Source organism: Antechinus flavipes, chromosome 2 (genome assembly GCF_016432865.1).
Source record: "Antechinus flavipes isolate AdamAnt ecotype Samford, QLD, Australia chromosome 2, AdamAnt_v2, whole genome shotgun sequence".
Classification (NCBI taxonomy): domain Eukaryota; kingdom Metazoa; phylum Chordata; class Mammalia; order Dasyuromorphia; family Dasyuridae; genus Antechinus; species Antechinus flavipes.
Window position 1 is genome coordinate 298,322,571 of NC_067399.1, and position 26,477 is coordinate 298,349,047.

The following is a 26,477-nucleotide window of genomic DNA, read 5'->3' on the forward strand; positions in this document are numbered from 1 at the left end:
ATTACAAGAGATTCAAAAGTGAGTGGGAGGTGAATGAAGATAATGTGTGTAGAAAGAAATTTGGAAATAAAAAGGAAGAGAGATAGGATTATTGCTTAATGGTACATCAGATGAAAGATTTTTAGAGAATGGGAGAACTCTAAGGAGGTTTTTGGATAAAACATAAAATAGTTGGAATATACTATTATCAAGGTCTTAATGCTATAATTGTAGCAATCTATGTCCTAATGTCCTGTCCAAGTCTAATTTTATATGATTATGACTACTTAATATGAAGCCTGACTTCTTTGGGTTCCAACATCCTTATCTGTAAAAAGAAAGAATCAAATTATAGGAATTTTAAGAGCTCTTCCAATCTTTGAATTCTATGAAAACTAAATTCTATGGCCTCATTTCCTATTTGAAGAATCAGCCAGTTTGACTACCAAAAACATTTTATAAAGAGAGTGAGAGAAATTAGACCAAAGTATAATATAACAATAAATGCCTGGTAGGTTGCTATTTTAGTGGAAAGTCCTATAGATCTAATAATGATAATAAATTCTGTAACTTATAGACATTTAATAGGATTATCTTCAGACATAGAAATTATGTCTGTATAAAGAAATCTAATATGAAACTATCTATTTAAAAATACAATTTCTATAAAGGACCCAATTGATAATTTTATCTCTAACTATTCATACTCATTACAGCTTAAAGGTAATGTAGTGTGGTAGAAAGTACATTGGATTTGACATTAGAAACCTGGGGGCTAATCTCATGCTTGGGTAAATTATTTCTCTGCATCTCAGTTTCCTCATTAGTTAAGTGGAGGTGATAATACTTGCCCAACTCAAGATTGCTGTGAAGATCAAATAATGCATACAAGAGCACTTTGAATTAGTAACATGCTACATAAATATTATCATTATTACTTTTGCTAATTATCAGCTCTCCTTCATACTTATACTGCTATGAAACTTCACAATTCCATTCATTCTTCCAACACAGTAAAGAGGACTCCTTCCTAAAAACTGATCAATTCTTTTTTATTGTTTGTTTCTTCTTCCTTCCAAGTTTTTTGTTGAAACTGGGATGTTCAATTCAAGAACAAAAACAAAATTAAAATGTCATATGCAAAAGAATACAAAATATCAAAGTAGAAAAATGTGCTAAGTTGAAAACAGCCCCAATATTTTACAGTAAACTGAAAATGGAGTTAAGGGTCCTCATCTTGTCTAATGTATTGTATGATCTGGAAAATTCACTTCTTTTTTTATAAAGCTTTTTATTTTCAAAACATATGCATGGATAATTTGACGACATTGACCCTTGCATAGCCTTGTGTTTCAGATTTTCTCCTCCTTTCCCCAACCCTCTCCCCGAGATGGCAAGCAATTCAATATATGTTAAATCCAATTTGTGTAAACATTTATAAAATTTTTTTGCTGCACAAGAGAAATCAGATAAAAAAAAGTAAATGAATAAGAAAAAATGCAAATAACAACAAAAAAGAGTAAAAATGTTATCTTGTGATCTACATTCAGTTCCCACATTCCTCTCTCTAGGTAGAGATGGCTCTCTTCATCACAAGATTATTGGAAGTGACTTTAATCATCTCAGTGTTGGAAAGAGTCACCTTCATCAGAATTAATGGTTGTATAATATTGATATTGCCATGTACAATGATCTACTGGTTCTGCTCATTTCACTTAGCATCAGTTCCTATAAGTCTCTCCAGGCCTCTCTGAAATCATTCTCCTGATCATTTCTTATAGAACAATAATATTCCACAATATTCATCTACCATAACTTATTCAGTCATTCTCTAACTGATGGGCATCCACTCAGTTTCCAGATTCTAGCCATTACAAAAAGTGCTGGCATAAACATTTTTGCACATGTGGGTCCCTTTCCTTCAAGATCTCTTTGGGATATAAGCCCAGTAGAAACACTGCTGGGTCAAAGGGTATGCACAGTTTGATAATTTTTTGAACATAGTTCCAGATTGTTGGATCCAAAATAGTTGTTTCTGTTCACAATTCCACCAACAATGCATCAGTGTCCCAGTTTTCCCACATACCCTCCAACATTCATCCTGTCTTTTCCTGTTATTTTTGCCAATCGGACAAGCGTGGAGTGGTATCTCAGAGTTATTTTTATTTGCATTTCTTTAATTGATAGTAATTTAGAGCACCTTCTCATATGTTTAGAAATAGTTTTAATTTCTTTATCTGAAAATTTTCTGTTCATATTCTTTAACCATTTATCAATTGGAGAATGGCTAGGATTCTTATAAATTTGAGTCAATTCTACATTTTAGAAATGAGGCCTTTATCAGAACCCTTAAATGTAAACATGATTTCCCAATTTATTGCTTTCCTTTTGATTTTGTCTGCCTTAGTTTTGTACGAAACTTTTAAACTTAATATCATCAAAATTATCTATCTGGTATTCAATTCCAGTAATTCTTTGGACACAAATTCCTTCCTTCTCCACAGATCTGAGAGGTAAAGTATCCTATGTTCTTCTAATATGCTTATGATATCACTATTTATGTCTAAATTATGAACCCATTTAGATTTTATGTATGTAGTATGAGGTGTGGGTCAAGCCCTAATTTCTTCCATTCTAATTTCCAATTTTCCCAGCATTTTTTGTCAAATAGTGAGTTCTTATCCCAAAAGATGTGGTCTTTGGGTTTGTCAAACACTAGATTGCTATAGTCATTGCCTATTTTGTCCTGTGATCCTAACCTATTCCACTGATTGACTACTCTGACAATTCACTTCTATCTAGACTCTTAATTTCCTCCAATGTAAAATGATAGCTAATGATCACTGACATATATAAAAACACTTTAAGGTTTGCAAAATGCTCTCTATTTGGTTCTCACAACAGTCTTGTAAGGTGGTGTCATTGCCCTTATTTGACAGATGAGAAAACTGAGGTCAGAGAGTTTAAATGATGTGCCCAAGGTCTAACAATAAGTACTTGAAAATTGGAACCCTTTTTTTTTTCCCGATTCCTAATCAATGCTCTATCCAGTTTGTAATCTCCTCTTCAAAGTTTCTTACAGTCCCAATATTCTGTGATTTTAACTTTTTCTCCAATTATTTCATAGCCCAGTTCTAAATTCTAAGGTGACATTTAATGGCTAATTTCATATTGCTGTTTTTAATCAGATATGTGTAACACAATCTTTTTTAAAAATCATATCTTCATAGAGCAAATTTTAAAAATAAAGCTTTTAATATATAGCTGCATAATCCAGCAAAACAAATTCCCATGATGGCTATATCTGAAAATATATATCTTTTTATACATTTTAAAGTCATTTTCTCTCTATTAGGAAGTGGGTAGTAAATTCATCTTCATTCTTTTGAACTCATATTTTGCAGTTGTATTGACCAGATTATAAAATCTTTAAAAGTTAATTTTTCAAAAAATTTATTGTCATTAAAATTATTTTCTAGATACTACTCATTTTACTTTGTATCACTTCATAAATGTTTTCCCAGTTTTTCTTTCTTTTTTTATTTATTATAGCTTTTTATTTATAAGTTATATGCATAGGTAATTTTACAAACATTGACAATTGCCAAACCTTTTATTCCAATTTTTCCCCTCCTCCCCCCTCCACTCCCCCCCAGATGGCAGGTTGACCAAAACATGTTAAATATGTTAAAGTATAAATTAAAAACTACATTAGTATACATGTCCAAATAGTTATTTTGTTGTTCAAAAAGAATCGGACTTTGAAACAGTGTACCATTAGCCTGTGAAGGAAATCAAAAATGCAGGTGGACAAAGGTAGAAGGATTGGGAATTCTATGTAGTGGTTCATCTCCCACTACATCTCCCAGTCATCTCCCAGAGTTCTTTTGCTGGGTGTAATTGGTTCATTTCATTACCCAGTTTTTTCTTAAAACTGTTTTGTCATTTCTTATGACACAGAAAATATTCTATCATATCCGTGTGCCATAGTCATTCCTCAATTAGAGAATACTATCTTAGTGTCCAATTATGGGATACTATGAAAAGAATTGCTTTAACTATTTTGGTATTATATGAGTTTTTCCTGTTTCTTTGATCAATTTATGGATATAAGAATGGTAGTGGTAACATTAGGTATTAAGACATGCCCAATTTGCTGTTCAAAATCCCTTTCCAGAATGGCTGGACTAATTCACAGCTCTAGCATTAGTGTGCCTAAGTATGGTGTGAAACCTCAAATATATTTTAATTTTCATTTTTAATAGTAGCAATTTAGATCTTACACCCCCCAATAGGATTGTTGATAGCTTGGATTTCTCCTTTTAAACATTTATCTATTGAATTGAATTGAAGGTCTCCTGAGCTTTTGTACTGATTTCATTGTTGTAGATCTGTGAAATCCAGACAATATATCAACACCATGCCAGCTTCCATTTGAATTGTCTTAGAAAAATTTTCAAGATCACATGGAAGATAAGACACCAGACACCGAGGTCCTTTCTCGAACTAAACTGACAAGCATTCCAACTCTATTAAAGAAAGCACAACTCTATTGAGCTAGCCATATTGTGCAAACAGCAAATATTTATGTGGAGCTTATTTTTTAAAAAGCTTGATAGAATTGACTTGCAAATCCTTCAAATTGTGGAGTTATTTTCTTTGGAACGTAATTTGTGTCTTTTTAAATTTCTTTTTTTTGAGATTAGCTTATTCAAGTAATCTATTTTTCATTGCCTTTTTAAAGGCATTTTATATTTTTGTAATTTCCATTTCATTTAAGCTATTAGTTCTCTGGCCAAAATAGTTTCTATTCTTTTATTTCCTCTTCATTTATTGTGAATTTTTTTTTCATTTTAGCAATTTAGTTTTCCTGTCATTTTGAAAATACTGAATTAGTTAACCATTTGTTTATTTTGTTAATTTTTTTTAAAAAGCTCAAATTTTATCAATTTAAGTTTTAAGATACCAAATTTATCCCTTTACTTTTTGTATAATATTTTAGTATTTATTTGGGTTTTTTATTTTCTATTTTTCTAGTGTTTTTTTTTTTTTTGAGATACACACTAATTCATTGATCTGTTCTTTCTGTTTTTATTTGACGAAACTGTTTAGAGAAATACCTTTTCTTTCAAAGACTGTTTTGGCTATATATGTAAAGCTTTACTATTTTGTTTTTTGATTGTCATTTTTTTTAATCGAATCATCCATTGTTATGATTTGTTTGACTCATAAATTAGTTAGGATTAAATTATTTAGTTTCTATTCGAATTTACATTTTTTAAAATTTCTTTAAGCAAGACAAACTTTATTTTCTAAAAACCACTAACTTTGGAAACTCCGTGCAGTGAAGCAGGGAAGGAAGGTAGTGTGGGAGAAGCTTGAGGAGACAAGGAAACTAATTTTACACTCTCAATTCTGGGTCAGAAAGGAATGGTAGGAAATGGTAGCCAGCATGAAGATGACCTCCTTCACTTCTTGAGGATAGGGAATGTCAGTAACTTATTGATCCTAAAAAAAGTAGTGAAATCTTGATTTTGGGGGACTGGAGTGGCCATTGCACACTGGAGAACTTCAAACATCACACTCCAGGTCAGAGTGGAAGCTCAGTCTGACCAACAAATATGGGATTAAATCTCTCATATCCAAAGAACTAGTATTTTGGTGCTATTTTCAAGAGAAAGATGCTGGAGTTCTTGAGTAGCATATCTGTAACTCTATTATCCCAAAGAAAATGTCTAAAAGTCTTCATTTACATTGATAATAGCAGGAAATACGGAGCTTTCCTGAACTAAATAATTCAAGGTGTTAGGAAAAAGAAAACCAAAAATCTTATGACCTTCAGAGATTACCCAGTGGGGTAACCTTCTGAGAAGAAAGAAGGTCTTCCCTCACCTCATTGAGACATCCTCTCCAGATCACTTTCTCCTATATTTGTACATAATTCTCATGTGCTCAGATGGACTTTGAAAACCATCCAAAAAGGCCTTTTGAGCTGTATGAGGACACATCTCCAGGTAATGGAGAAACTGCCTGACTCAATTATAAGGATAGGCCCAACTTCTATTTCTAAGCCTCAGCCACCAATGGGTAGTACGGTAATTTAGCACATAGGAATTAGGATTAGAACTGCTGAGATGACGAAGGTGACTCCTGACATATCAGAAGTCAAGATTTTGTTTCTTTATTCTTCACACATATGGTATACTTCACTCTAGGTAAACAGGGGGTCTAACAGGGGCAAGAGCAAAATGTGTCTGACTTGCTTGTAGGACTTACAGCAGGCACAGGAAGGAATAATAAACCATATGCAAGAAACCATAAATTGCTGCTACAGGACATCCACAGCACTTTCTCAACATCTGAGCAAATAATGCTATTCTTTTTTTATTTTTATTTTTTAGATTTAGAGCTTAAAGCGATTTTATTTATTTTTCTTATTAAAGCTTTTTTTAATTTTCAAAAGATATGCATGGATTATTTTTCAACATTAGCTCTTGTAAAACCCCGTGTTTTAATTTTCTCCTCCTTCTCCCCATCCCCTCTCCTAGATGGTAAGTAGTCCAATATAAAATATGGTAAAAATATGTTAAGTCTAATATATGCATACATATTTATACAATTATCTTGCTGCACAAGAAAAATCGAATCAAAAAGAAAAAAAGAGAAATAAAATAAAATGCCAGCAAACAACAACAAAAAGAGTGAAAATGCTATGTTGTGATCCACACTCAGTTCCCACAGTCCACTCTGTGGCTACAGATGGCTCTCTATCTCACAAGGAATGATACTATTCTTAAATAACTAAATAAGTATTACAAAATAACATTAATTTGACAGTAGAAATTGATCACATCTAATTTTTTAAAAATTCTATTGTAGTCTGTTACTTCATCATTTCTTTTTGTTAAATTTTTGTAGGCCTGCAACGAACACATGCAAGTCTTCAACTGTTATAACTTTATTATATGTTTCTCACAATAATTTAATTAATTTTTCTTTCAAGACATAAATGCCATCCAGTGCATATTTGTGAAGTATTGATCCTTATCTATGGTACATTTTTATAATGTCTTTTCTAGCTTATCTCTTTTAAGTATGTGGTATTTTTACTATTGCCTTATCTGAGATCTTGATTAATATCCCTGTCTTTTTTTGTTGTTGATGAGCTTTTGCAGTTAAGTGATCTGCCTAGGGTCACACAGTTGACAGGTGTCAAGTGTCTGAGGCTTCATCTGAAATCAGTTCCTCCTGATAAAGCCTGTTCTCTATCCACTGTGCACCTGGCTGCCTTGTTTTTCAAAATTCTCTGAATGTGTCACAAATTCTGCACTAACTCCCATTTATTCTTTGTAATATTTGTTTCAAGAATATTTGTTTTAAACAACATACTGTTGGATTCTGCTTTCTAATGCATTTTGCTTCCCTCCTCTATTTTGTGGGTGAGTTCATCTCATTCCCATTCATGCCTTTGGTTGATAATATTTTTCTATCCATCATATTCTCTTCTACCATACTGGACAACTCTGTATCTCCCTTTTTACAATTTAGAAGAAAGTGGAGAACGAAAAAAATCAGCATTAGTAATCTGTGGGGAAAAACAAAACAAATCTATGGTAGACAAAAAAGTGGTTTGATTTTACAAAAAGTGGTTTGATCTTACTCCTTACTGTTCCTCTCTTCACCTAGTTCACTTTCATTTTTATCCTCTTTTGTCATCCACCTTCCAAAGTTAAAGTTTGTGTTACTTGTGACTTTCTCCTTTCTGACTTTGCCCTCCTTTTTATGTTTATGATATACTTTCCTCCTATTCATTCCTCCATGTTTGTATATTCTTCTTGCATACTTTACTTATGAGACATGGTAAATTTCTTCTTCTCATGGATAGCTTTCTATTTTCTTTCTTCTTTTCCATATCAATAATCTGGAATCATACCATGCTTGTCTTTCAACACCACTGATGACCAGTAGAGTTCTGAAGATACACTTATTCTTCTCCCCCTATTAGAGTGCTTTATGATTTAGCCCTTTCTGTAACCTAAGTTTTCTGCTTTTTTTCTTGTCTCTAGAGTTAGCATTTAAGAGTTCCTACTCAGTTCTGGTCTTTTATTAAGAATGTTTAAAGGGTTAAGGGCCCATTTAAAAAACCTTTCTTGTATTAAACTCAGTTTTTCCAATTAAGTTAACCTTGCTTATAAGCCTTTATCATTTGTCCTTTGGAGTATTATATCTTATAATTTCTCTACTTTATAATAATTGGAACTCTCTCGTGATCTTGATGATAGTGTTTTGTTAGCCAAACTCCTTTGTCTGATTGTAATATTTTTCCTTTAGACTGTAAACTTTGGATTTTGACTGTTATCTTTTCAATTTGAGTTTTCTTTTAGGAAGTAACCAGTGATTTCCTTCTATTTTCATTTTGTTCTCTGTTTCTAATAGATACAGCTAGTTTTATTGAATAATTTCTTGAAATAAGATATCCATTTCTATTTTGACATTTTTCTTAGGGAGTCCAATATTCTTAAATTACCTTCTCAAATCTGAGGCCCTGACATGTCTCAACTGAATGCTGTCAATTGTATTGGTAGGAGGTCTCCTTGTGCTACCCAGGTGCTTCAATGGCTTTGATTCCTCCTTAGGCTCTAGAGTGGGATGCCCCTTTAGTGCTGTGACTCTTACCTCCATTGACTTGTATCCGAAAGTTCCTAGCACATTTTGTGATATTTTTGGAGCAACTTTTAACTGTTTTTTAATCATATATGTGTTGTATACTTATTTTGTATTTAATTTATACTTTAATATATTTAACATGTATTGGTCATCCTGCCATCTAGGGGAGAGAGTGGGGGGAAGGAGGGGAAAAATTGGAACAAAAGGTTGTCAATTGTCAATGCTGTAAAATTGCCCATGCATATAACTTGTAAATAAAAAGCTATTAAAAATTAAATAAATAAATAAATATTTTAAAAATCATGTATGTCTATGTTTACATATATATATATGTATACACATATATATTATTCTTATTCTTTCTGGGGGTTTTTTGTTTGTTTTTTTAGAATTTTGCTGCAATATTTGAAGGAGACCTGGGTTCCTCTAGGATTTTTCACATTGCAATCTTAATCAGAAATTCTTTATAGTTCTGATGAGGACTTATAAACAGTCTATACCATCAATTAGCTCAGGTATAAAGCAGATAGGTCAGCAGGCTTACAAGAAATCTATTCAACCAGTGATAAGACTAACATGATGTTTCAAGGGACAATGGAGAAGTGATTACATATGTAGCCAGATAACAGATTAAATTTTTCCTTATAACTCATATTGGGAAAGAAAAATCCAAACAAAAGGGAAACAATTCTTAGAGAAAAAAAAAAAGGAAAAGAAAAGAAAAGCATGGGTTGATTTACATTCAGTCTCCCTAGCTCCCTTTCTGAATGCAGATGGTGTTTTCCACCCAAAGTTTATTGGGATTGCCTTGGATCACTGAGCTGCTGAGAAGAACCAAGACTGTTATAATTGATTATCACATAATCTTGCTTTTGCTGTATACAGTTTTCCTGGTTCTGCTTGTTTTGTTCAGCATCAGTTCATGTAAATTTTTCCAGGCCTCTCTGAAATCAGCCTGTTCATCATTTTTTATGGAACAATGCTATTCCATCACTATCATATACCACAACTTATTCAGCCATTCCCCAATTGATGGATTTACTAATTTTCTAATTCTTTGCTACCACAAAAAGAGGTTCTACAAACATGTGGATCCTTTTCCCTCTAAGATTTCTATAGTATACAGACCAGTAATGGCACTGCTGGGTCAAAGGTTTTGCATAGTTTGATAACCCTTTGGGCATAGTTCCAGATTGCTCTTCAGAATGGTTGGATGATTTCACAACTCCACCAATAATGCATTATAGTCCAAGTTTTTCCACATTTCCTCCAAGATTTATCATTATCTTTTCCCTGTCATCTTGACCAATCTGAGAGTTGTGAGTTGTTACCTTAGAGTTGTTTTAATTTATGATTCTCTGATCAAGTTATTTAGAACATTTTCCCATGTAACTATAGATGGCTTTAATTTCCTTATCTGAAAATTATCCGTTCATATCCTTTGACCATTTATCAATTGGGAAATGACTTGTATTTTCATAAATTTGACTCAGTTCTTTATATATTTTAGAAATGAAACCTTTATCAGTAATACTATAAAAAAATTTTCCAGCTTTCTACTTCTCTTCTCTTCTTGGCTGCATTGGTTTTGTTTGTGCAAAGCCTTTTTATTTTAATGTAATCAAGGTTAATCATTTAATTAATCATCTTGCATTTCATAATGTTCTCTACTTCTTCTTTGGCCACAAATTCATCTCTTCTCCAAAGATCTGATAGATAAACTATCCCTTGCTGTTCTAATTTGCTTATAGTATTGACTATTGACTTTAAATAGTCACTCTGAATTTAATCACCACAAAAAGATTATTTCCATATTCACAGCAGAATGCGAAAAGAGTTAACTCTGAAACTCAACTTCCTAATACTTGCTTTAAAAAATGGTAATATATAATAAATTCTTCACATTACTTTCAAAACTGTGTTTTTTTCTGTTCTGTGCATTTAAAAAAGAAGCTTTAATGGTTGCCTTATTTTTGACATTAGTTTTGTTAAGCTCCTCCTTCTTGTCTGTCTCTCCTACCAATAACTGAGATAAAGAAAGAAAAAGGCCTTTATAAAAATAAGCAGTCAAGAAAAAGGAATCCATACAATGGCATGTCCAAAAATGCCTCTCTCTTTTTATACCTTGTATCCATCATATCTGTTAGGAGAATATTATGCTTTCTCATAGATCTTCTGGAAATAGGATTGTTTATTGCATGGATCAAAGTATTAAAAGTCATTTAGAGTTATTATATTTGCAAACTTGTTATCTTTGTATAAATTATTGTTCTGGTTTTGCTTACTTGATTGCTTCAGTTCATGCTACTTAAAATTCTCTGAAATGATCTCTTTTGTCATTTTTTATGATGGAATGTATCAGGGGCCCTGGACCTGAACCTCCTGAAGTGAGTTGAGGACTCCTTTGTGCCAGGACCCACCTTAACCCAGGATTCCTTGATAACCACGCTGAAGTGGTGGAACCTGGCCCGTGGCAGGGGAGACACAGAAAGGATGGACTCCTCCTTCGGGGAGGGATTGGGGAGGAGTCCCTGCCCTCTAGATGAATTACAGGTGGAGGGAAAAGGACTATAAAAGGAATGGACTCGGGATGGCTTGCAGGAGACACCACTGACTTGTAACACCAATAAACATCGTTGCGTCTATCCACCTCGGCTCCTCTGTCTGGTATTTCCCTCCTCCCGTCTCCACAAGGAGGGCCAGAGACGTCCGAAGCCCCGTTTGGCTCGGGGAAGCTGGAAGAGGCAGTCTCTGTTAAGGTTCCCAGTGACTAGGTCTCGGCTCCTGACAAATGGCGCCCAACATGGGGCTTGACGAAGTCGGACCAAGAGTCTACTAGCTGCGGAACCAGGAAGTGGTAAGTGCTGCGCTCTTTCACCTCATATTGCTGCTGGTCAGCAATTGAGAAGTACCAGACAGCCTAGTTGAATGAACACAGAGAATAGTTCAACTAGAAGGCAGAAGTATGGGACAGAATCAAGAGAAAGCCGGAATTGAGCTGCAGGGAGCAGGCGTACTTGCCTGGCAATTGTATGAATTGTGTAAGAGTAATGGGGTAGAGATCAATATAGAAGCTTGTAAGGAATGGGTCAGAAAAATATCTCAAGTCAGCACCTGGATAGAGCACACCGGTTTAGACCCCGACCGGTGGGGAGTGGTTGGCCAGCAGATGGCCTCCTACCATAAAAAAGACCCATCTTATTTTTCTAAGCAGGATTTTGTGATATATACGGTAGTGGGTGCGGTTTTGCATCCTACACACCCACTGCTTGCAGGCTCTCTAGAGACCCAGGCGGGTGATTCCCTTTGTGGTATGGATAGTAAGGATGAGAATGATTTCACCTGTGATCCCTCGCTAATATACCCGCGGGATAGCTTAAGAAAGGCAGGGAATGAAAAGTTTCATGAGGAACCTGAGGAAGAACAAGTAAACAAAGACACACCCTTTAGCCTACATAAAAACTTTTCTAGCGAATTAGGCAATGAGGGATGTAAACAAAAAGCCATAAGTATGCAAACTAGAGAATTAGAAAGTGAGAAAGGAGAAAGACAAAACCTTGTCATTATGGGACCCCCTCAAACAAAGAGAAGTACATATCAAAGTGTATTAACCACAAGTTTGAGAGCAGCCCTAAAGGAAGGGGAGAATGTGGATTTAGATGAATGGGGTTTAAAACCTGGGGCGTTCCCAGTGTTTAAACAAGCTTTAAATGATGGGACTGTGTACCGTTCATCAGGGCCATTGCCATATAAATGTTTGAAGGACATGAAGGAAGCTGTAGAAAAATATGGGGCAGATTCTACTTATGTAAAGAAGTGTATTTCTGCCTCTGTTACAGTTGCACCATGGCTTCCTTATGATTATGCAGAAATCATGCAGACAGTTTTAGGCCCAGCAGAATTTGTTGCCTTCAAGGCCTATGCACAAAGGTGTGCGAGAGCATATGTGGAGGAAATGAATATAGCTAATGCTGAAGAGGCCATAAATATGATTATAGGACAGGGGAATTGGATTACTCCTGAAGCCCAGCTCCAATTTAATGATCAAGTGCTGAGAGCTGTGCAGATAGTTCACACTAGAGCCCTTGAAAAAATGGGTGTTCAAAACGGGACAAATAAAATATCAGGACTTAAACAGAAACCTAGTGAGAAACCTCTACAATTTATATCTAGAGTACAGGAGACAGTAGAAAGTACATTTGGAAGAACTGGGGCCAGTCCTCAATTAACTTTACAATTGATTAAAGAGGGCCTCCACCCTGAATACAAAACAGTTTTAGCTGCCCTTCCACCCAGCCCTACCCTTGAGGAATTGATTGATAAATTATTAGATATTCCAGAGAAGAATCCTATGGCTATGCTCACTGAGACAATGACCAACCTTGTAAAAGGAAAATGCTTTAATTGCGGGAAGTCAGGTCATTATAAGTCAGCTTGCAGACAGCCAAAAAAGGGGATACAGTGTCGTTCCTGTGGAAAACCAGGACATATTACCAAATATTGCAGGTCAGAACAGCGACAGAAGGCGGGAAACGGGAGACCGGGAGGCCAGGGTGGGATGAGCTGTCCCGGCAAATTCCACCCCCAAGCAGGACTTTTTCAAACCAAGCAAGAGGAGAGATAATTGTATTAAATGAACCCCTGATCGAGCTCTCCCCATGGAGCATGGTCACTGTAAAAGTAATTGAACAAAACTATCCTCGTTTAATTATCGGGTCTAAGTATTTTCCTTCTATTATTGTACATAGTCAATTACTAAATCCTGGGGAAAAAGATATCTGGATTACGAATCCTCATGCATGGCCAATTGAGATAACATATGAAAGGGAAATAGCAAAGGCCATTCCACTTTCATGGATAGATAAGAATTATGTAAAGATAACTCCTAGAACTTTAATAAATTGGGCACAACAAATCACAGCAGACCGTCCCATGATTATATTAGAGGTAGAAGGACATCATTTAGAAGGTATGTTAGATACTGGAGGAGATGTTTCAGTAATAAGAGAGGAAGATTGGCCTTTAGAATGGGAAAAGAGACAGAAGCCTCAGCCAATAGCTGGAGTGGATGGTCTCTAGGCTGCATATACAACTCCAAGATATTTAAGATGGGAGTATGAGAATAGACAGGGTGTTTTCAAACCACTCTGTGTGACTGGGCTTCCTCTAAATCTATGGGGACGAGATATCTTGAATAGTATGGGGGCACAACTAAGTACTGAAGGTCATCATTTAAACTGATTGGGGCCACCTGGGAAGCGAGGGCTATCCCCTTGAGGTGAAAACATAATCAACCTATATGGGTGGACCAGTGGCCCCTAACAAAACAGAAGTTACAAGCCCTCCACGAGATAGTTCAAAATTTATTAAAGGAAAAACATATTGAACCATCAACAAGCCCCTATAATTCTCCAGTGTTTGTCATCAAAAAGAAGTCAGGGAAATGGAGAATGTTAATAGATTTAAGGAAGGTGAATGAGGTAATAGTGCCATTTGGTGCACTTCAACCTGGCCTACCCTCACCTGTTGCCATCCCAAGGGGATGGAAAATTGTTATAATAGATATAGAGGACTGTTTTTTCTCAATTCCTTTGCATTTAGATGACTGTGAAAAATTTGCATTTTCTGTTCCTTCTATTAATCTGGAATCCCCCACAGAGTGTTATCAATTTAAAGTGCTCCCTCAAGGAATGGCTAATAGCCCTACCTTGTGTCAAATACATGTAGCTGCTATTCTTGCCCCTATTAGGGAGAAATATTTTACAGCAAAAATAATCCATTACATAGATGATGTATTGATTTCACATCCTCAACAAAAGATTATAGATGAAATATTAGAACAAACTATTATAGCATTAAATAATAATCACCTTCAGGTGGCACCAGAAAAGATTCAGAGAGGATTGAATTTTCAGTATTTAGGCTATAGAATTGATGGGAATCAAGTATCTAAGCAAATTCCCAGAATGACCTTAGAAAAGATAAAGACACTTAATGACTTCCAAAGATTGATAGGTTCAATCCAGTGGATAAGAACCTCAATTCCTATAACAGATCAGGAGATGAAACCCCTCTATGCAATTCTTAAAGGGGACCCAAATTTAAATTCACCCTGAGAATGGTCTAAGGATGCTTTAAAGGTCCTGGACATTATAGCACAGAGATCTTCACAAACCCTTACACGTGTGGATATAAAAGAACCTATAGGGTTAACTATACTTGATAGTGAAGGAATGATTGCTGTCCTTTTTCAATCATGCGGAGCTTTAGAGTGGGTAAATGGAAACAAAGTAAAGAAATGTTTAAGAGACCGCCAAGAATCACAAGCAACAATAATAATGAAAGCTAGTGAAAGGTGTGTACAACTTTTTGGAAAACGTCCAATCATTTATTCATCAACTCCTCCAGAGGTCCTTAGAGAGTTAGCTCAAGAATATGAAACTTGGGCTGTGGTATATATCTCCCATACATTCACTTCTTCACCTCTTCCCCTCATCATTCGGGGATGGAGGGAGATGCCCATAACCTTATCTAGAAGTCCTCTTTCACAATACCCAGTAGATGGTGTAAATGTGTTTACAGATGCCACTAAAGCCAATAGAGCTGCTGTGTATATCCCTGAAAGGAAAATACTATAAGTAATAAAGACTCCTTTTTCCTCTGCTCAAAAGAATGAGCTAGCAGCCATTTGTTTTGCATTGAGGCTATTGCCTCATGAGCCCTTTAATTTAATCACTGACAGTCTATATTGTGCTAATACTCTTCAACGCATAGCTGATGCTGAGTTGGATATGTCAAGATCCTCTATTAAGGAACTGTTTAAACAAGTTCAAAATTTACTCCTTACTAGAAAGGAACCTACATTTTCTGGCTTTATAATGGCAACTCTACAGCGCAGTGAGGCCACAAAAAGTGTAATACAACATATGTTAGAATGTTTTCAAGTTGTTGGAGTACCTCTTACTCTAAAGACTGATAATGGCCCTGCATATACTTCTCGAGGCTTTAAGGCCTTCCTAAATGAATTTGTCATTCATCATATTACAGGTATTCCTTATAACCCTACAGGACAAGCAGTAGTGGAGCGTGCTAATCAATCTTTAAAAAACATGCTAATTAAACAAAAAGGGGGAATGGCTGGACGACTGACTAGAGCACAAGTAGCCAAAGCAGTATTTACTCTGAACTATCTACAAGTCAGAGAGGATGGTACAACACCAGCCATGAAATTTTATACTATTTCCCCAATTAAAAATGACAATTATATAAAACAAGACAATGGATTACACCCACAGACTTGCCTGGAGGGCAGTGCAGTGTGGTGGAAAGACGAGAAAGGAAATTGGAATGGCCCTCACAAGGTCCTTGTGAGGGGCAGGGGATATCTTTGTGTCTCTACAGGTGAGAATGGAGAAGGAGAAAAGAAATGGATCCCGTTACGAAATGTCAGAGAAATCCAGCAAATGCCATCATCAATCACTGAAGCTGAGACGGAGGGAAGGAAAAGAGAAACAGAGCCACCTTTACTTCTACTTTAGTAGCTCCTTCCCTAGTGGTGAAGGATATTCCACAAACTCTAGTCTCCATGGTATTTAAGGGTGTGGAGACATTTCTGGGAAACATAATCTTATTTATAAATTTCAGGTTATTGCTGTGGAAGAGCCAATGACGGGAATATTGTGGTCCCATGATCCAGGAACATCATACCTTATGGCTGCAGGGACACCCAATGACGGGATTATTGTGGGTCCGTTCTCCAGATGCACACCCCGGCAGGTTTTGCTGAGATGCTGGGACGGATGCAGCCCACATAGCCTAAGACAGGGGTCCTGCCTTTTCCTGGCCCTGAGGGCTTGGTTATTTAGGTACTGGATATGGATACAGGCCACATAGCCTAAGACAGGCCTTCCACCAGCCCTTGAATCGGATTATTGACCTATTAATAAACAAAAAGGGGGAATTGTCAGGGGCCCTGGACCTGAACCTCCTGAAGTGAGTTGAGGACTCCTTTGTGCCAGGACCCACCTTAACCCAGGATTCCTTGATTACCACGCTGAAGTGGTGAAACCTGGCCCGTGGCAGGGGAGGCACAGAAAGGATGGACTCCTCCTTCGGGGAGGGATTGGGGAGGAGTCCCTGCCCTCTAGATGAATTACAGGTGGAGGGAAAAGGACTATAAAAGGAATGGACTCGGGATGGCTTGCGGGAGACACCACTGACTTGTAACACCAATAAACATCGTTGCGTCTATCCACCTCGGCTCCTCTGTCTGGTATTTCCCTCCTCCCATCTCCACGAGGAGGGCCGGAGACGTCCGAAGCCCCGTCCGGCTCGGGGAAGCTGGAAGAGGCAGTCTCTGTTAAGGTTCCCAGTGACTAGGTCTCGGCCCCTGACAGGAATGATTTTTTGTTATATTCATACTACAATTTATTGAGCCAGTCTTCAACTGTGTAAGATGTGACCTGAATTAGTTTTTGCTTTTCTATTTTCTCTCCTTTTTAAAGATCAGGGAGAGTTTGTTTTGTGCACAGCTATTCATTCTCTGATGTTAAATTCCTTCTTAACCCATCTTCATACCCCTATTCTTTTCAAAGTTGAGTTTGAGATATTCTACATCAAATTCTTCATTTGTCTGTTTTCAACTCTCTTTTGTTCATTGAGGAAGGAAGTTTGGGATCTATGGGAAATGAGATGGAAAATAAATTAGAAAGAAATGCTACAATGAGGACGCAATTGAAACTGTAATCAAATTTGTAGTGGCCCCAGTCAGGTCTATTATATAAATTCCTCTAGCTGAGAAGTTCTTAATATGGGGTCCATGACTACAAAAGGACTGTGATGAGGATCTGATTATGAACTTGCAAGGTAAAAATGAAGCCTTTGTTTCAGTATGTAACTGGTTTCCTTTGTTATCATACATATTTTATTTATGCATTTAAAAACATTATCTTGAGAAGGGGTCCGTAAGTTTCAAGATATTGCAAAGGAGTCAACAACACAAAAAAATTGGAGTGGGAGCCTCAACTCCAGCCCCAGTCGGCAGTCTGTGAATAAGCATGAAGAAAGCAGAGAATGAAAGCAAGTTGAGCTTAAAGTTCTGTGGTGTGGATCAAGAAAGGCACAATAGCTAAGGAATTAGAAAACAAAGAACAGGACTGAGATTTTATAGAATTGAGCTACTTAACTTTAGAGTTGAGAATGGACAAAAAGATAAAAATTAGAGCACAGGTGATAATATAGATATATAAAGGAAGGAGGGATTGGAAGTTAGTTTGAAGATGAAAAACAGACTTCTGAGTCACATCACATTGTTGTTTCTCCTTTGCTCTTTTCAAACCTGGTGCATTATGCAGAGAAATAAGGGATGATAGACAGTTATAAAATAGAGAAATTTCAAATAGAAGGGGAGCATTTATGAGTGACAGTGATCCTGGCTAAGGGAGAAAGAGGTATGGGAGAGGAGAAAGAGCTCCATGGGAGCTGAGGAATTAGATTAGGATATTCGAGAAGATATATTGCTGTTAACTAGTATAAGGGCAAAAAAAGAAGTGGAGAGGAAGACTAACAGCTGCTAACAGGAGGGAAATATACTGAAGGCAGTAGAGTCGCTGTCACTCTTATCTTAATTATATTTAAATTAAAATTGTGGAGGAAGCTTTTTCCTTTCAAGTCTCAATTTACCTCATTGTAACATTGACTCATTGCTCCTGGTTTTTTCTCTGGGGCCAGATTTTGCCAGGAGTCAATCCTTCAAATGGTCAAAATGGAAGTCCCCAAGCCCTGCACGTCTTATTAGTTCTCTCCTCACCACAATCATTACCCTGATTTGTTACACTTTCACTTCTCACCTACCTGGTATTCCTCCTCCCAATTTCTCCTCTCTCCAAAACCATTTTTATAACCGCCCAATTCATCTTAAGGCACAAAACTGACCACATGACATCTTCACAAAAACGTCTTTCATTGTTCATCACTGCCGGTGGGATGCAAGAAACATTTAAATTTAGCATTGCCCTCTACAATGTGCTTTCACCCACTTTCCAGTCTTATTTTGTTACACTCCTCTTCAAATATTTTTATGGTTCACTTTGACTGGCTTATCTTTCCTTGGTGCATTTGTAAAATTATTTCTATCCCTTCTTGTACATTTCTTTTTGTCTCCACTTCTCAGAAGCCTTGCCTTCCTCTCAAGTCTTAGCTTTTGTGGGAAAACTTCCTTGATTTTTCATTGTTACTTTCTCCCTCAATTTTGGGGTACTCTTATTTGTGTATAGTACATGAGAGGTGGGGTGGTGGAAGATGGAAAGCTGGCCTGGAAGCCAGGAAGACTTATTTCTAACTTTATACCAATGAAATTACAGATCCAGAACCCTGCTTGTAATGCTTGTATATATAATGCAAGCTCATTGAAGGCAGGGACTCTTCTGTTTGTGTTTTTGTATGACAAAAGCCTCAAAATAAAAAAGTCCTCGTTGCCTTACTCATAAAGGAATTTAATAAATGTTTGTTGAATGGAACTTAAGCTAAATTTCATAGAAATTCTACAAGGAGAGAAGCTTTATTACTTAAGTGCCACATTCAACTACAAAAAAATTAAAAAATTAAATTATACTGGTCAAGAACATCCATACTATGGCATAAAACTAAGTGGATTATTTAAAGAAGGTTGACCTTGGATTAAAAAGTGGAATGTCTCTGTGTCAGGGGAGACTCAAATAAGTCCTATATTAGACAATTGAAACAGACAGGTCTGGATTGTAGAGGACAGCTGGCTATTGTTCAGTCCCATTTGATTCTTCATAACCCCATTTGGGGTTTTCTTTTAAAGTTGTTATTATTTTATTTTCCCCAGTTACATGTAAAAACATATGCATATTCATTTTTTACATATTTCTACATATATGATGTTGGGAGAGAAAAGTCAGAATCATAAGGGGAAAAAAAGGTGAAATACTATGTAGATCTATATTCAAATTCTATAGTTCTCTCTTTGTATGCAGATGGCATTTTCCATCAAAGTTTATTGGGACGACCTTGGATTGCTGAACTGTAGAGAAGAGCCAAGTCTATCATAGTTGATTATTGCACAATCTTGCTGTTACTATGTACAATGTTTTCCTGCTTGCTTCATTCAACATCAGTTCTGGTAAACCTTTCCAGTCTTTCTAAAATCAGCCCATTCATAATTTTTACTTTGATATTTTATATAATTATTAATAATTATAAAATTATTTTAAATAAAATTTTCAAAATAAAAATAAAATGGTTTTAAAATATTATATATATTATATACAAGGTAAATACCTTAAATAGAAGATGATATCCCATCACCTCCATAGACCCTAACTTATTCAGCTATTCTCTAACATTTTTGCACATGTGGGTCCTTTCCCCCCTTTTATGCTCTCTTTGGGATACAGACCCAGGAGAGACACTGCTGGGTCAAAAAATAGATACAGTTTTATAACCGTTTCGACATAGTTCCAAATTGCCCTCCAAAAATGCTTTGGCTCAATTCACAGTTCCACCAACAATGCACTAGTGTCCCAGTTTTCTCATGTTCCCTGTAATGGTTATTTTCTTTTTTGTCACCTTAGCCAATCTGAGAGGTGTGAGATGCACTTGGGGTTTTCTTGGCACAGATATTGGAATGGGTTACCATTTCCCTCTCCAGCTCATTTTACAGATGAGGAGACTGAGGCAAAACGGTTAGTTGACTTGCCCAGGGTCATACAGCCAGTGAGTGAGTCCAGATTAGAATTCAAGAAGATAAGTTTCCTGACCTCTATTGCCTGCTCTCTATTCACAGTGCCAGCTGGCTCCCCTAGCAGATGTTAAAGTGCTCAAGTCAGCGATGTCTCCAGAGCCCTCGGCCACATATGATCACTAGTTTGGCATTCCATCCCCTCCTTGTGGCCTTTGTGGTCAGCAGCATCAGCCTTTGACCTCGGCCCATTTTCTCTTGTATTTCAGACTGCACACTTGCTTTCTCTTCCTCTCCTTTAGCTCTAGTGGTTAAATGGAAATTTGACAAGATGGCTCTAAGACCAGAATTATCTCAATGGAATGTAAGTTCTTTGAAGGCAAGGACAATTTCATTTTTGTCTTTTAATCTTCAGGACCCAATGAGCCTGGCATTCAGTAGCTGCTTAATCAATGTATTTTAATTAGCTAATTCACACAATTTTAGTATTAGAAGGAATATCTGTAGTATTACTTAAAAGAGCATGGGTCAAAAAGATCTGGGTTCTACACCATGTTTCTCCCACTAATTAGACCTTAGAATTGTTTGTTCTTTGCAGGTCTTCATTTCATCGAGGTTTCAATTCTAAAGTCCCTTCTAATCATTTTTATGGCAAGGGAAGTCAAGTTAAAGGACTTATTCTATATCTTTGGTGTCAAAATTCAAATACAAATAAGGACACTGAATAACATATGGCATCCCTGAGAATCACAGATTGACTTAGAAAAGCATATATTAAAATTATTTTTATATATCTTTTTTGTTAGATATCTCTCAATTACATTTTAATCTGTTGAGGCACCCAGGAGTGTTGCCACATTTGATATCTGCTCTACATCAGAAAAAAATTTAAGGGGAAGAGTCACTGAATTTAAGTTTGATGGAACTCCCAATTCTAACATATAATAGGAGAATAGTAAACTAAGGGACAAGCTTCTATTTCCTCCCATTGTAGAGAGCTTTAATGACTCAATAAACATTTATCAAGCTAAGCATTGACCATATGAAAAGTCAAAAGAGAATTCTTGCCCTCAAAGAACTTACAACCTAATAGGTGATATGACATGCTAACAGATATATACAAGGCAAGCTATGTACAGGATAATAAAAAAAAATTAATCGAGGGAAGGCACTGGAATTAATAGGGGTTAAAGATAGCTTCCTGTTGAAGGAGGAATTTTAGTTGGGACTTCACTAAACAATAATATAGTTATCATTTGTCATATAAAGTATATATAACTAAACCATTTATATTATATAGTTACAAACAAGTCATAAACAATAAATTTTATTATTTTAAATACAGATCATCTATTCAAACTGCAGTTTTTTGAATCCTGTTGTAATTGAGGGATTTATCACACACATATAAATGTAGTAAAGTAGACATGCTTAATAGTTACCTAGGCATACCTAAATTACTATTTTTAAAAAAATTATTCATATACATCAGTTATCTAGAATGTCTGTCCTTTGTAGTTTGGTTTGAAATGAAAACATGCTGACTATGATGTATCCAAGTCCAAAATTGTTTTTATGCTTGTGCCTAAGATTAACTTTATTCGTATAGAAAAGCATTTACAATAACCATCTCTGAAGCTGCCTTGATGAGATTTACCAATTTTATCTGTAGTGAGAAAGAAAAGAAGAAACAATTTTAAAAAATTTTCAAATTATTTCAATAGGGGTTTAAAAAGAAAGTCTTATCATCAAACAAATCTTGAACCCATGGGAGAACTAGCCTAAGACTAGTTATTTCTTCTATGTAGATTATTGTTTAAAAAATGTATGTTACCTTTTCTCTACATGTCTTTCACCATATGCGAGACTAGTGACCTCTTTGCTTTCCTTTAAATTCCAACTAAAATCTTGCCTCCTATAGGAAGTCTTCACCAACCTGTCTTCATTAGTGTTTTTCCTGTAAAATATTTCCTATACTATATATTGTTTGCTTTGTATATATCTGTTTTGCATATTCTTTCCCATTAGATTATAGGTTCCTGGAAGTCAGGGACTTTTTTTTAACCTCTTTTTGTATCCTCAGTGTTAAGCACAGCATTTGGCACATAGTAAACAAAGAAATGTTTACTGATTGAGGTCCTATGAAAAGGAAGGTGGGCAAAAACAGAGCCACAAGGATGCTGGCATCACTAGGATTTTTTGAAGGTAGGAAAACATTGGAACAAAATAATAGCAGTAGTAGTAGTAGCAGCAGCAGTAATAGTAGTAGTAGCAGCAGCAGCAGCAGTAGTAGTAGCAGTAGTAATAAAATAGTAGTAGCAGCAATAGTAGTAGTAATAGCAGTAGTTGTAGAAGCAGTAGTAGTAGTAGTAATAGTAGTTGCAGCAGTAGTAGCTGCAGAGTAACAGTAGTGATTATAGGAATAGCAGCATTTCATGAACAGTCCTTTCAAGAAGGTAGAACAAGATGTACATAACTGTTAATTTGGTATTTTCTGTGGTGCATCCTCAAATATCTTGTGTACATTATTTAATTTTTTTTGGATAGAAAACACAACTTGAAAAATGTAGAGCATGTTTGAGAATCACAGAAGAAAAACAAATACATTTAAAAAGCTGGTAAACAAGACCGCTGAGAGAGAGTGATTTCTGAGAAAAGAGAAGGCAGGTTAACTGTTTTTAAGATTATGGAGGTCTAATATAAAATAGATAGCAATGAATGCTTTATCAGCTTCCTTGAGGCAGAACACAAATTAGAGATAAAATTACAACAATTTTCTTATACTAATGTGAGAAGTGATAGTAAAGAAATTGAATCTGGAACCAGAAGATGTGGATTCAAATTCCTAGCAATGGGGGACCTAAGACAAGTCACTTCTCCTCTTAAGAAAGACCATGACCTTTAGTTCCTCGGGCAGATTTTCTTCAATTAAATTTCTTCATCTACAAAATGAAGGAGTTAGTGGGAATATAAACAATAGCAATAAGACAAATGAAAAGAACAAAATGATTTAATTGAATACTGCATAATTATGACCCATTTATTCCAAATAGATTTTTTTAGAAAATACTTTTCTCAATTCTTTCTGGTAGTGGGAGATTATAGGTCTAGAAAATGCTCATACTGTCAAACTTGGATGGTTTTGCTAAACTGCTTTTTTTTTTTGGCAGGGGGTGAAGGGGGAAGAGAAAGACTTTTCAATTTTTTTGTTGTTTTTACAAGGGTTGGGACACTGGATAGGAGAGAGAGAATATGTTCAGATATGAAGAAGACATAAAAATACAAATAAGAATTGAGTCTATACTGATGTATTTGAATATACATATGTATATACATTTATGTATACACATACAGACACACATGTTCATCTGTATCCAATCTATTTATATATAAAGGAACTGGCCTAAATATCCACAAAGCTTTAAACTGTATAATCACAGTTTGATGAGTGACCCTTACTAGATCATTAGGAATATAAGGGACCAGATGTCTTAGCTGCCAAACTGGAGGTCTCTAACAAAACCAAACAGGAATCAGTATTAACTCAGGCAGATAGAGAACTGCTTGAGCTTGAGTGGGAGCCAGCCTAAAGAACAAAAAGGATTAAGGATTACAGCTTTATACAGGGATTGGGTGACGACCAGCTACTGTAAGTGTGTCAAATAAGCAGATTGGTTTTGACAATAATAACAAAGTCACATTACAAAGCAGTAAATTCCACCAATATTTGCAACAACATTTGAGGCAACCTTCCTGGAGAATGCAGGATGATAAAATGTTTTTGGCAGAAACAATTTAACTAAATTATCATTTATTTATTTGTTAGGAGATTCAGTTGTACAAACAGCATCTTTCACAGTGGACAGTGGGAACATAATATAGAAACAATAAATAACTGGTTTCAAATTTGCTTAGACAACATTGAGGCTATTTTAAAATCTAAATTTGTTTTTTACTTTAACATTAAGCACCGATTCAAAATGTATGTGTAAGTGAACTGTGTAAATGTGAAATATATATAAAATGAATTAAAATATTTTTAATAATAATACATACAAAAAACCCCAACCTTTAGTTTCTTGGACATATTTTCTTCAAGTTGTCTTGTTCAATACTCTTCCAAACAATTACTTATTTATTTAAATGGGCATTGTGTGTGTCATTTTATACCCAAGAATAAGAAAGAATCCAGTCTAAGCTCTGTGTTGGTCTGACTTCCCTACTTCAGCCTGCTTTCATGATGGAACCCACATATTTCCATGGGTGTCTGGTGCCTTAACATAGGGGATATTCCAAATCCATGGACGATCTGAAACATAAAGATAAACAAAATTTTATAAAATTCAACAATTTAGGGCAAAGACTTCAGTGTTAGTGTTATGCAAGACAGAATAAGCTTTGTTCCAAACAGCCCCAAATGTGAACTGAAAGAACTGTCATAATCAGACACAGAATTTTGGGTGGATAATTTGTACAAGATTTATGAAAGGACATCATCAATGGATTCACAGGAGAGGCAGCAGTCTGTAACACTGGAGGGATTTGGGACATTCAATGATATCACAAATCTATCAAAATAATCACATCCTAGCTCAAACAAGACAAACATTCTTTTTTAAGCAGAAAGTGATCTGGACTCCAGGGGATAGGGAGTTATTTGACTGTATACAATTTAGGACCAGAGTAGCAGACTCGTAAATAAAAATGCCAACAATTGCTCAGGTTTCTACGGAACTTTATTTACATTACCTAACTATATCCTCACAACAACTCTTATGAGCTAAGACAATCTAAGAATCACCTCATTTTACAGCTGAAGGAAGAAACTTAAGAGATATGAAATAATTTGCTCAAGGTCACCAAGTGAGCAAACAGGAGAACGAGGACTAGAATGCTTTCTTTCTCGCTTGCTATAGTAGAAATCACTAGCCTAGGAATCAAGACACCTTGGGGCTTAGTCTCATATCAAACACTGAACCAATAGTGTAATTTGAAGCAAATCAATTTACTTTTCTTGGTCTCAGTTTCTTTTTATGTGAAATAAAAAAGTTAAACTAGTTAACTAGGAGTAAACTCTAGTTAACTAATTCTAGTTAAACTAGAATATCTATGGTTCTTTTCCATCCCAGAATTCTGTTTCTTCTTAAAAAAAACAAAACAAAACTCAATTTATTGTTATTTTTTTAAATTAACAAGTCCTTTTTTCTTCTTCTCTTTCTCTCATCCTCCCCCGGGGAAGAGGAAAGTAAAGCAGGAAAAAAAAAAAAAAAAGAAAAGAAAACTTTTCTAACAGATACACAGCAAGAAAAACATATTCCCAAACTGGCCTTATGAAAAATATATCTTTCTAAATTCTAAGATTTGGATCATCAAAGCTGGTTTCTTCAAGTAGTGTCTACTGTAAGCAAAATCTAGACAACAGAGAGAAGAGCAAAGAGATGCTCTTTTTAAATAACTGGAAAGCCTGAGCTTGGACTGTGCATCCTTCCACTAGGTTAGTACCTTATATATGCATTTTCCATTTCCCACTCTTTCCATTTTATCCTCTCCTCCATTAATACTCTATTATTTCTCCACCCCAGTACATACTCAGATTTGCTTTCCAATAAATAATGGCTTGAAATGATCAAACTCAAAAAATATGTCACTTGACTAATGTTTCCATTAAATATAGCTGGACCAAAATGTGATTTTTTTTTAATGAGGTCAATACAATTTTTCAATCACTAAAAGAATTGTTGCCTTTAATAGTTTAAATAGGGAAAAAAAACCTAAAACAACTGTATCAATCTCTTTTATTAGAAACAGCCTCTGTCATCCACCCCCCCCCCAAGTTTTTTTCAGACTGTCTGTTTTTTGTTATGAATCCTCATAGTGAATGTTTAAACACACACACATACACATTTATATATTCTGATGGCCCTCCCTTTTACAAAACAGATGCTGATTTGCTTCTGAGAAGCAACACTTTCAACTTTGGGTATTATTCTCTGGCATTAAGATTTGCAAGGAAGTGCAACTTTTCTATCCTTATAAATGAGTTTCTAAAGTCTCATGCTCCAATGTGACATAAAGGTGGCTCTGGGACTGACTGCTATGCCAAGGGATCACAAACCCTGGCAGGTTG

General features: G+C 35.7%; 2 protein-coding genes across 4 annotated transcripts in view; one reads left to right on the forward strand and one right to left on the reverse strand.

Annotated features, from left to right (window-relative positions):
• The window catches only part of LOC127549414 (uncharacterized), a 254,813-nt gene extending 238,249 nt beyond the window's left edge, over nucleotides 1–16,564 (forward strand). Inside the window, exon 2 of the mRNA XM_051977413.1 lies at nucleotides 16,512–16,564. The gene's annotated coding sequence lies outside the window, so the exon portion shown is untranslated. The remainder of the gene's footprint in view (nucleotides 1–16,511) is intronic.
• Nucleotides 16,565–23,342: 6,778 nt separating this feature from the next.
• The window catches only part of TDP1 (tyrosyl-DNA phosphodiesterase 1), a 170,779-nt gene continuing 167,644 nt past the window's right edge, over nucleotides 23,343–26,477 (reverse strand). For all 3 annotated transcript variants that reach the window (XM_051977416.1, XM_051977415.1, XM_051977414.1), the window contains one exon: nucleotides 23,343–24,659. In XM_051977416.1, coding sequence (XP_051833376.1) covers nucleotides 24,570–24,659 — 90 coding nt within the window. In that variant the 3' untranslated portion in view covers nucleotides 23,343–24,569. The remainder of the gene's footprint in view (nucleotides 24,660–26,477) is intronic.